The sequence below is a fragment of the Rhinichthys klamathensis genome, unplaced genomic scaffold (genome assembly GCF_029890125.1).
Source record: "Rhinichthys klamathensis goyatoka isolate OS25496 unplaced genomic scaffold, OSU_Roscu_1.1 h1tg000254l_1, whole genome shotgun sequence".
In the NCBI taxonomy this organism is placed as follows: domain Eukaryota; kingdom Metazoa; phylum Chordata; class Actinopteri; order Cypriniformes; family Leuciscidae; genus Rhinichthys; species Rhinichthys klamathensis.
Genome location: NW_026606776.1, coordinates 4,549,312 through 4,561,164, shown reverse-complemented (window position 1 = coordinate 4,561,164; position 11,853 = coordinate 4,549,312). Strand labels below are relative to the sequence as shown.

General features: G+C 37.9%; 1 protein-coding gene across 1 annotated transcript; it reads right to left on the bottom strand.

Moving 5' to 3' along the window:
• Positions 1-1,109: 1,109 nt before the first annotated feature.
• Positions 1,110-10,482, bottom strand: fam117ba (family with sequence similarity 117 member Ba). Its single transcript, XM_056266808.1, has 8 exons — positions 10,048-10,482; positions 8,879-9,031; positions 6,825-6,908; positions 6,597-6,707; positions 4,797-4,940; positions 3,589-3,814; positions 3,385-3,505; positions 1,110-1,808 (listed from the first exon to the last, which is right to left on the bottom strand). Exons 2-8 carry the CDS (start codon positions 8,897-8,899, stop codon positions 1,520-1,522), a joined length of 996 nt encoding a protein of 331 aa, XP_056122783.1. The 5' UTR covers positions 8,900-9,031; positions 10,048-10,482; the 3' UTR covers positions 1,110-1,519.
• Positions 10,483-11,853: the final 1,371 nt, after the last annotated feature.

Below are 11,853 nucleotides of genomic sequence, written 5' to 3'. Positions count from 1 at the left end.
AGTCTTTCATCAACTTTTTTTGGAAGAAAGGAAGATTTACTGTATGAATAATGGAATATTTCACAGTATAAAGTTGCTACAGTTCAAATCATTATATTTTCAGATCACTATTAGCTAAAGCCATGCCTTTCTTTAAAATTGTTCGCATCTCTTTTCTCTTGCTGTTTCATGACAAGTCTTTCATATCTAATGCAATCCATTTTCCTTCACTGTATTGAAATTACAGCAATGGCACCTTTCAGTTGAACTAATGTTTAAATTTAACAACAGAACTCATAATCATAATACTGTCCTGTACATTTGATCGATGTCTCCACCTAATGCGTGTCAGACTGTTCATGTACCAACAAAACCTCCTCTCACCAGCTAATCACATTAAGCACATACAGGTTTACATATATGGGGAAGGGCTCTATACATTTAAGGGGCCGAGACGAATGCAGTGTCAGACGATGATAGAAAAAGGACTGTAAGCAAACAGGGTCCTATGGACAGGTGGTGGGAGTCAGGCACATTTTTTAGTCCTCCTCAAATCTGCTACAACATTTCTGGTTGTTTTTCCAGCACAATTTAAACTGCATGTAAACTATAAGCAAGCAAAACTGTGACCTAAAACCTACATTTCCTCAGTAAATCAAATCACTTACTACATTTACACTACAGATCAAACGTTGGGAGTAATTCATATTTTTTAATGTTTTTGAAAGACGTCTCTTATGCTCACCAAAGCTGCATTTATTTGATAAAAACAGTAAAAATGGCAATATTGTGAAATATCATTACAATTGAACAGTTATTTTAGCCTTTATTTATTCCTGTGATGGAAAAGACTTTCTTTCTTTTTTTAAACTTATCCCAAACATTTGAATGGGAGTGTATTACAATTTCCACAAAACTATTAAGCAGAACTGGTTCCAACATCGATAATAATAAGAATGTTTCTTGAGCACCAAATCAGCATATGAGACTGATTTCTGAACGATCATGTGACACTGAAAACTGCTAGTAATGATGCTAAAATTTCAGCATTGCCATCACAGTAATAAATTACATTTTAAAATGTATTCAAATAGAAAATAGTTCTTTTAAATTATAATAATATTTTTTCGTACTGTATTTTTAATCAAATAAATGCAGCATAAGAGATCTTTCAAAAACATTAAAAATGATTCCAGACTCTTGTGTAGGTTAAAGGATGCAGCTATACATAAGAAAATTCAAAGGCTTCATGGTAAAATGCAATAAATCGTTGAGAAAGTAAAAAGAAGTGCAATGCTAAAAAATGCTTCTGTACACCATATTGAAAACATCCCTTTGATCCTCCATTTGACATAATACCATTACCCTTAAATAACAAAAAAAAAAAAAAAACTCTTCAAGTTTCAAACTGATATCTCTCGAAGTTGTTCAGAACATGTTCTTAAATAAAATCTTAACAAAGCTCTGACTCTATCAGACAATACAGGAGTGTGGGAAAATGACATCTCTGTTCATCAGCTGAGGTTCCTTCGTTTCCGTTTTAACCCTCTGGCTCCTCAAGGTGTCGTGGGAGACATGGTGACTGACGTCCACGGGACAGGACGGAACCCATGGAGGGGGACAAGCTCCTAACCCCAACCCCACCCAGAGGCACCAAGGAGGGCGAGATACTACGGTATCCCACCCCGCTACGGAAGTTCAGCTCCTGGGTGGGTAGCAAAGGCTTTAAGATGCTCACCAGACAGAAAGCAGATCCGCTTTTGGGAATGAAGTTCACCTTTTTTCTGTCTGGGCAGAGATATGGAGGAATATCTTGGAGAGGCCTTGGCCTGGAACAGAAGACGCAAAAGTAGGTCATGGCTGTTTTGTGGAAATGTATCTTTCATACTGATAAGAAGTTAAACCCCTCACTATGAAAGCATTACTACAAAACAACCAAGTCTTGACACTTTACCATTTTATCCTACATTTAAAGGTGCAGTAAGTGATTTCTGTTCAACGCTGTTGAAAGTGGATCAGACCGAGCACTACAACACACTTGTAGCCAATCAGCAGTTGGGGGTGTGTCCACTTATGAGGGGGGAGGAGAGAGTGAGATTTGAAGAAAGACTGTAGAAAGAGAAATGGCTGAGAGACATTACAAAAGAGAAAAGGTCAGAGGAAAATCACTGGAAAAAGAAGGGTTATGATCAGGCAAGAGCTTTAGGACCCACGGTTTTATTAGAAAAGCCTTCCCGCGCTGGAGAGACAGAAGCGGGAAGGTCTGAAAATGGACGCAGAGGTTGCGTAATTTCTGCTCCATACGTGAGTAACATTGGTTTAGCCATGTTTCACAGAACCCAGATATCCTGTTGTTGTAATGTTAGATATAGTAACAGGACAGTTTTGAGGGTCATTGTTTGTCTGGAGCTGGTGTGATGCTGCCGACTAACAACCAACTCTTGTATATACTCTTGTGTACTAAATGTTCATTTTTTGTTCTAACTTGTCGTTCGTTCGTCATTTTCGCATTATTTTCCGCAAAGCATTTTTTTTGTTGCTTCGCTTCTGCTGTGATAAAGAGACATCCACTCTTGCATTGTGTGTTTGTGCATTTTGGGGTGGAGTAATGAAGGGAGGGGTGTGTTTGTTTGGGTTGATTTCAAATATAAACAATGTTTCTCAGAAATCGCTTACTGCACCTTTAAAATCATGCAGTGAGTTATTTTTCATTATTAACTGATAAAAAATGAAATGTTCCATAAAATTGTAAAACACAGGAAGCAATATAGTTTGAGGCTTTCTAGTAATAAATAGAACTACTTCCAATAAATTGTTATTTATAAGTAAGTAATACTTTGGTAAACCATAATTATGACATAAAACAAATCTTAATTATGACATAAATGATGAAATAAAAAGTCAACTATGAGATAAAAAGTATGTCATAATTAATACTTTTTTGTAAATGTTGACCTTTTGTCATACCTATGACCTATAATTATGATTTACCAAAGCATGATATTTTTTTCACAGGGCTTCTATAATTTTGAGGATCACGATTAAACAAATATTTGTCTTTAATTTATGGGAAATTTTGATCAATGCCTGCAAACATTTGATTACAAACAAGATAGTCTCTAATAATTGACATCTTAATTTAGGCTAAATCTGCAACCCTGTTACCTAATTGTATAAAATATAATTTATTTCTAATTACTATTTCTTTTAATTTAAATATTTTTTTCATTGTTTTTTTTATTTTTATTTTATTGCACAGATTTTTTAACTGTATTCAGACAAATTTTGGTTATTGCAGACATTTAAAATAAATAAAAAATAAAACAGCTCATAGTATTGTTCTGAAAATAAAGCACCATCCTCAACTGACTGTTCAATATCTTACACCAACAGACAGTAACTCACTGGTTTTCTTCAAAAGCTTTAATTTTCTCGCAGCCCTCCGGAGGCTCACGTTTGAACATATAGCTGTTGTTGGGCTTTGGAGATGAAGCATATTTGGGCAGAGGAGACCAAGGTCCCAGGTCTAAGACAGGCAAAAGGAATGTTAATATCAAATAGTTTGATTTTAGCTTATTGTGTGGTGATGATGATGCCTGTGCTTCTCACCTCTTTCTTTGCTCTCATTGAGCGTGTCATCGAGTGGGCTGTTTCCGACCGTGTCGTTGAGGATGCTGAGGTACGAGGGTGAGACTGAGTCAGCTCGGCTGCTGCTGTTGCTACGGTTACTGCCCAGCCCACCGTTCGAGGGCGTCTGTGTGTCAATACTGCGTGTGCTGCTGCTGCGCTGGGGGAGGGGAGGGGGCGCGCGGTGCCCATCAGGAACATCCTGTGGCTAAAACACACACATTTGCTTAAGTAAGTAGGATGTGTAGGACAAAAGCAATTTCTACTAATTGGATTCCACCAAACATATCATTAGTATTGATTCGGCCCTGATAAGCCATGTTACAGCCCCTAAAGCACAAAATAGGGCTGAACGATATTGGAAAGAATTGACATTGCAATCTTTTTTTTTCTGCTATGTATTGCGATATAAAAAACCCCCAGGAATTTTCAACAGATGACTTGAATAGCTACTGTATATTTGGAAAGAATGAACCATTCTAGAGTGAGTGGGGTAATTTTGTTGAGGTTCGTCTGCATAGAATTTAAAATAATTAGAAAAAAGTGGAAAAATTACTTTTCTCTGAAGACTTTTTTTAATCGCAAAATTCTTTAGGAAAACCTTCACTGTAATAAAAAATATTTTTAAATAAAGATTTTTGGAGTACATTTGACAAATTTCAGTCTTTCTACATCAAAATTTCACTTTTAATTCAGTCTGTTACTTGTCGTTTCTTTGTAACTGTTTGCGAAATTTACTAGCATTTCTGAGAGAAAATTGTTTCAAAAGTAAATCATGTTTTCTACAAATCTCAATTATTATAAAACTATCCCACTGTTTTTTACCTATTCAATATGACTGTAAAATAATTGTATTATTAAATACAAATATTAAACAAAATAAGAAATATATTGTAATAACCATTATACTGTAAAATAAAAAAATGAATAATACAAATAATTTTACTTTACTGTAAAATTATAACACCAATATTTACATATTAATTTCTTCATTTTTCAAACGGCGACCCATCAAGCTTTTATTTTAAAATAACCGGTAGTGCATATATATTTATTTCATTAAATCACAGTTTGCACTATTTGACAATCACACTTATAGTTATATCGCAATATGCAGCTCTACCACAAAAAATAAGTCAAAACCAATCTTGCACAACATAATACTGGCGGTATTATTGAGATGCACTCACTATTATGATCTCATCTCGTTCCACAGTGTCCCGTATGATGATGCGTTCAATCTCCTGGTTGAGCCCCTCTATGCTGTTTCGAAATCTTGGAGGTGTGGACTTGGAGATGGGGATGGGAATCAGGATGGTTTTAGGCATCTGAGACTGAGGAAAAAAGGTACAACACTTCTTTAGAAATGCGTGTATGGGTCTAAGTATGTCTCAAGTACACAAACATTCCCCTGTAGGGGAAACCAGCCTTCTGTGTAATCCTGTTAGAACGACACCCACACACAGTGAGCCCACACATACACAATCTCTGCAGTCTCTCCACTGCCAAAAATCAAACATTCTGCCAGACTAAGCTCCATCATTATACACAAACCACTGACTACAGAGAACACTACCATTGAGAACCCATTACTGCTCAGCTAGAGGGCACTTCTTTTGAGTAGGGTGTGATGTAAGCGCTCTTTCCCAATCTTTTCTTCATGCTCTCATGATCTTCTCTGTTTATGGTTTTGGATAGCCAAACTTTTCCTTTCCTTTCCTTTCCTTTCCTTTCCTTTCCTTTCCTTTCCTTTCCTTTCCTTTCCTTTCCCAAGAGAATCCTCTTTGTTTTTTAGATGTATTGACACAATCTCTCCTGTCCTTAAAACACTAAAGATGTTGAGAGGAATATTCCAGGTTCAGTACAAGTTCAATTTGTGGCATAATTTGTGGCATTAATTACCACAAAAATCAATTTAAAAAGAAAGCCAAAATCTACAATGGAACAGAAGGCAGGCAATCTGTAAACATTAAAACACTCGCTGTTTCAACAGTTTGGTCTCAAGACATAAACAATATGCATGCTCACCTGATTTTTAGTGTGAAATATTGCTCTCTAACCTTTTCTTTCTAAGTTGTTGTGTTACATTTTACAACATCATTGCCATGACAACATACAGTAATGCCTAAAAACGGCCACTTCCAAAATGACTTTTACAATTTGCAATTTTACAATTACAACAGAACAATTTATTGAAGGTCACATTAGTGAAATTTGCACCGGCAAAAAGGACAATTGTCCACTGCGAGTCATTTTCAGACAAAACAACGCTGCAAATTTGCATAACTTCAACCCGATGTGAAATCAGTGTGGAGAAATGTTTCTTAAGATTTCCATTTCCAGATCCCTAGCAAAACTGGATTTCGTCCACAAAATTAATGGTTAATGTGACCACACCTTTTGTATCCTCCAAAAATGGCAACATCCACATAAATTGTAAGTGCCTCACTGTAACCTTGAAATTATACTTGTGGTAATCAACATTTTCTAGCCACAGATGCTGTTGACTGAGCCTACCTTGTACTAAACCTGGAATATTCCTTCAAGTGAACAAATAAACCCAGTGCCCTCTACTCAGGGGGCTCATTTGCATGCTAGGTTGCTGTATTCTGCTGAGGTGTCAAGTATAATTAATTAAACAAAAGTGCTTTAAAAATGCACAGACATAGAAACACAATGTGTTGACTTATAGGTCCAAAGGCTGTCCTGATGACGGCAGGCAGTGAGAGAAGACTTAATCTACACTAAAACAAGCCACGTTCCTTTGGGACAATCCTGTCCCCCAGTCTCCAAGGGGCCAGAGAAGCCTCAAAAATGGGACAAATATGCAGGAAAGTGGGGCGCGCTTAAATTCTCCAGATGTTTGGCCTACTTCAATTCTTCAGCGTGTACCAGCTCAGGTTATGGTGGTACTCTTACTGACATCCAAGAGCACCCTGTTATTCGCACACAAGCACAAATGGTGGCTGCTGGGATGCGATGATGCCCACCTGTGACTGGATGATAGCATGGTTGCCATTAAAGGGGGACTTGCGGTCTTTGTCCCGGCGATGGCGGCTGCTGCGTTTGCTACGCTGGAGCTGTTGTCGCAATTTTGCGATCTAAAAGAAGTCAAAATGGGGATGATGATTAGCATAGTACAGGAAAAAAAAACAAATAAAAGAGAAGGTAAAGGCACACTAGATCAGCACATGTTATAATGGCTCTAGATGTCTCACCTCTTTTAGCTGGTCAGTGCTGCCGCAAGAAGCCGATCGCTTGTGAGAGCCTCTCCTCCGCTCATCTACCCAGGCCCTAGGGGTCTGACAAGGAAAAACGAGAGCGAATGAGTGAAGAACAGAGACTGGACTGAACAATTCAAGAATCGACTGGTTCATTCATGAAATGGCTTACTGGAGGGAAAGATTATCCAGCCTGTTCCTCACAGAAAGCTATTGTATGACTTCAAGAACCTTTGATTCAAGTGCTTGCTTTTTTTTTTAAAGCTTAACAGGCATAAAGCCATTATAAACTATCATTGTGAATTTTTAATGTTGTTTTTGTAGGGCCTTGTTTACACCTGGTATTAAAGCAGCACTAAGTAGGAATTCCGTTTTTGTCAAACAGCGACCCCTAGAGTCGCTGTGGAGTACTTGTACTGTCGTGAATAGCACTCACGCAGAGATGGCTCGCACTCACGGCCGGATCCCCTCCCCCTGTACACCGGTACCTGTTCAGTAGGATGGACGCTGTAACGAGTGGAAATAAGGTATGGCCCCTTTAAGAGCTGTGCGCCCTGTTTAACTGTCGGCAGTCTGTATTGTATGTGCGCCTCGAACACCACATGTATACAGCGCCGGGTTATTTCTGTTTGATGCTCATTTTATCAGAATTTTATCAGATCTGTTTTTTGCCGTAAAGCAATTCGTTACCTCGCGAGACCTGATATCACACGATACTTCCTAACACTGAGGCCGGCGGCCCGCCGGCCCAAAGTTGCAATGGTGGTTTTGCGGCTCACAGGCACCAGGGGGGTGTGAGACGACCACGTTTCAACACGAAATCAGTAATATAAACATTACAATGACTCCAAAGCTGTTCGGTTAAGGTAAAAAAGTTACTTAGTTCACCTTTAAGATGCTTTTTGGTCGATCAGATCACTAGATGAGGGAAACGTACTGTACATCCATTTACACCTGCTTTTTTAATCCGTCTCTTTTGTCCACTTTCAACCACTTCTGTCTTGATTTCTTCAAAGGGAGGGTCTATGGGCGGGTAAATGTATGTTTTTTTCCCCCCCCAGATCTTTCAGATCTCAAGCGCGCTTCCCATAATGTTTACGCGTTAGGTCAGTAGGCGGAGAGTAGGTGGTCTTTTGTGGCTGTTCGAACGCATTCGACCACGTGAGCGTTTACACTACGAAAGCAATCCAGTCGAATCAGATTTCGACTACCTCTGGAAGTGATCGAAAGTGGACAAGCTTAAAACGTTTTAAACGCCCGTTTACACCTGTATTTAGCGTTGTCCACTTGTGATCTGATTGACCAAAATGCATCTTAGTACCAGGTGTAAACAGGGCCTAGGTGAACTAACTCTTTAATGTATGAATACTATGAAAAAATCTAGAACAAGCTACATTAGTCCTTCTTTCACCCTATAACACATGAGCAAGCAGAAAACTAAACCAATTATACTATATGTAAAAATATATAATATAATTTTTAACTGGTATTTTAACTTGTAGATTATATGCCTTAAAGGAATAGTTCACTTAAAAATGAAAATTCTGTCATCATTTACTCACACTCAAGTAGTTTCAAACCTGTATTAATTTCTTTCTTCTGCTGAACACAAAAGAAGATATTTTGAAGAATGTCAGTGACCAAACAGTTGATGGATCCCATTGACTTTCATAGTAGGAAAAAAAATACCATGGACGTCAATGGGATCCATCAACTGTCTGGTTACCGACATTCTTCAAAGTATCGTTCTTTGTGTTCAGCAGAAGAAAGAAAACAAACTGAAACAACTTGGTGAGTAAATGAAGACAGAATTTAAATTTTTAAGTGAACTATTCCTTAAACTGGTAAAAACATTTAACTAATTTATAGTTATCTATATTGTGAATTCTACACAATTTGTTAAACAAAATAATCCCTTTTTATCACATATATGTGAGTGTTTTTATAAATTTGGTTATAATATAAATATAAATCTCTCTATGGTATAATTATGTCCATTTAAAGTATGCATGTTATGTAAGGATAGCATATAAACAGCATACATGTCTCACCTGAGTGGCCTTGTCCCTCATTTAGAGGGTGTGGTGGGCGGAGCTCCCGTGCCGCTGCCAGTTCCTTGATAGGCCAGAACTTACAGGTGAGTTCAAGGGAAGAGAATCCCTCAATGTTTCAGCTCGAGGAAGGGCTTTCGCAATGATGAGTGTCTAATGTAAAAATAAAGGAAAAGTAGGATATTTTATAGATGGACCTGCATAGACGCTCAATAGTTTTGAAGGTTGGATTGCATTTTTGTAATCTTTTAGTTTTGATTCATCCACCGCAAAACTGCTGACCCAGCATGTCCCCTCTTCTCTTGCTGTAAAATAATCATTATCTCTTGGCCTCTATACATAATCTCTTAATCCATGTGTGGCCTCTGTCCCCCATTTATTTTCTACATTCCCCCCACTCTTTTTATTCTTTACACCATATTTTTGATGTCTGTTCATTGCATGTAAAAACAAACAAAAACACAGAATTACTGAGGTCACTATGAAATTCAATCCATCATGCCCTGGTTTACCATTCTGCACATGAAGATGGATTTTTATGCATTAATGTAAGAATTTAAAACACAACCTACAGTTAGCTGATTGTAATGGTTGTTGTTTGAAATGTAGTGTTGTTTACCCACATACTGCCCCCCTTGAAGCCTATTTTCAGCCATGGTGTTTGCCATGGCAACCAATCTAGATAAGGTGTGATGTTAATGCAATACACTCTGCCAGATTAAATGCATTGATGAAATAAAAATCATTAGATCAATGATGATTCGTTACTAAAATATAATAATATAACAATAGCACACATCGTATAAAATAACGTAAAATCTGCTGCATCAATGAAACATAATTGTATGCAGAGAGGTCAACATTTTAAAAGCGCAAAATTACAAATATGCATTTTATAATTGCAGATTGCTGGAATGATTGCAACAGACGACCAGTCGCATCATCAGTGTGAAATCTGCAGCACCGCACCCCGCGCGCAGGAATAACGAAAACAAGACGACGAACCGCATGACAATGCCATGTAGATTACACTGCTCACGTTATTCATAATCTACGACCATTGCAGGCATTCACTCGATCTGGATGCAAAAACAATATCCATGATATAACAATAGTATTGCAGTGCATTGATAAATAAGCGCATGGTGTTTCATACGTCGGGTACGCACCTTTGACTGATGAAAGAGAGACTGCACACAGCGCGTTCATGGTCCTTTGCGTTAAAAAGAAAACACAACGGTGTGGTATGGATCCAACGTTTGTAAGGTCGTTGAAAAACAGGTTGTTTGATGGTGGTGGAGGGCGGCCGGTGTTGCTGGGTCAGGGAAACAGAAGGAGGATGTGCAGAGGAGGCGTTGCTATGGGCGTTGCTGTGCTGCTGGTGGTCGATGGGCTAGAGCTGTGCAGTATTATCGAAGTGAGCGAATGTATGAGTGGGTCCTCAACAGCTGAAAAATAAACGACTATTTTTTTGCGGTTGCAGACATGTCTTTCGGGGAGGGGCGGCAAGGGTCTCCCTCAGAGGACAGCTGGCGTTGAGGTGCGCGCTCCCTCAGCCTCAGTGGTTCCGTCCCGTGCGCGCGCACACCAGACGACGTTACTGTTGCTGAGGCGCGTGGTGCTGTTTTTCCTCCATCCTGCTGATGTGCTGGTCCACGGCCAGAGATGGGCGCTATAACGCTATGCAAATATCAAAAGTAACAGGTACAATACACCATGTAGCCTGTATAATGTATACATGCATGTATGTATTTATTATTATTTATAATTAAATTATTTTTATAATTATAATTAATTAGTGTGTGTGTGTGTGTGTGTGTGTGTGTGTGTATGTGTATATATATATATGAATTATATAGGCCAAAAAGAGAACAGTAAATACATGTATGTAGCTATAATATATATACATTATATATATATATATATATATATATATATATATATATATATATATATATATGAATTATATAGGCCTAAAAGAGAACAGTAAACACAATATACATATGTAGCTATAATATATATATATATATATATATATATATATATATATATATATATATATATATATATATATATATAATGCATATAAGACATGTGCTTCTTGACTATTAATATAGTAGATATTTTACAAAATTATTTTAAAATTATAATATTGACGATATATAGCATAATTTATACGATGGGCTTATATTATATATTTTTTATTATTGATTGTAAATTGGTTGTCTGGGTAATTTTAAACTGGAAATGTTTTAAATAACTTAAATTACAGTTCTGCTTTAATGGCAGTGTGTATTGTCAGCCTTGATGTTTGTCATCAGTCATTCTATCAGTCTGCCGCATGAGGGCGCTTCACCTCTATTCTCTTATAAAGCGGCCGCCCCACATCGAACAATCGGATCCCGGAGACAATCTGAAGACGAGGCGTTTCCAGTCGCTGTCTGGTCTGCTGTGTCTTCCTGCCCGTCTACTGTTGCCGTTCCCCTTGTTTGGACTACGGGCGAAAAACGCTAAACGAACAGTTTCCCAGCTCAATGGATCATGGAAACAAAGAAAAATCCTGAAACGAAGATCAAAAGATAACGAACGCGAGGAATATGACGACGAATGGACATTTTAATAGTCGGCAATCACGAAACGGATGTTTTCCTGTCCAGAAACTGTGTTACCATCGAGGAGACTTGCGGTCTCGGGATGTCCCATATAACTGCGCTAAACTCTGAATAGGCAAATGTATGGGGCGCGTGCTTTGGAACAAAGGGAAAATAAAGTTTGATGTGAATTGTTAATTTGGTTTGTTACAACAGGACTCTCAGTAGTCAGATTTCACAGTTATCGGATTTGATGCTTCCTGCCGAAGGGGGGAAAAAGAAGTGAAGGTTTAACGCAAGACGCAAGTTTGTATCATATTTTATGCTTCTTTAAAATGATGAACAACCTGGTTTTGATGCTGTATTGAAAAAAAAATGTGTGAT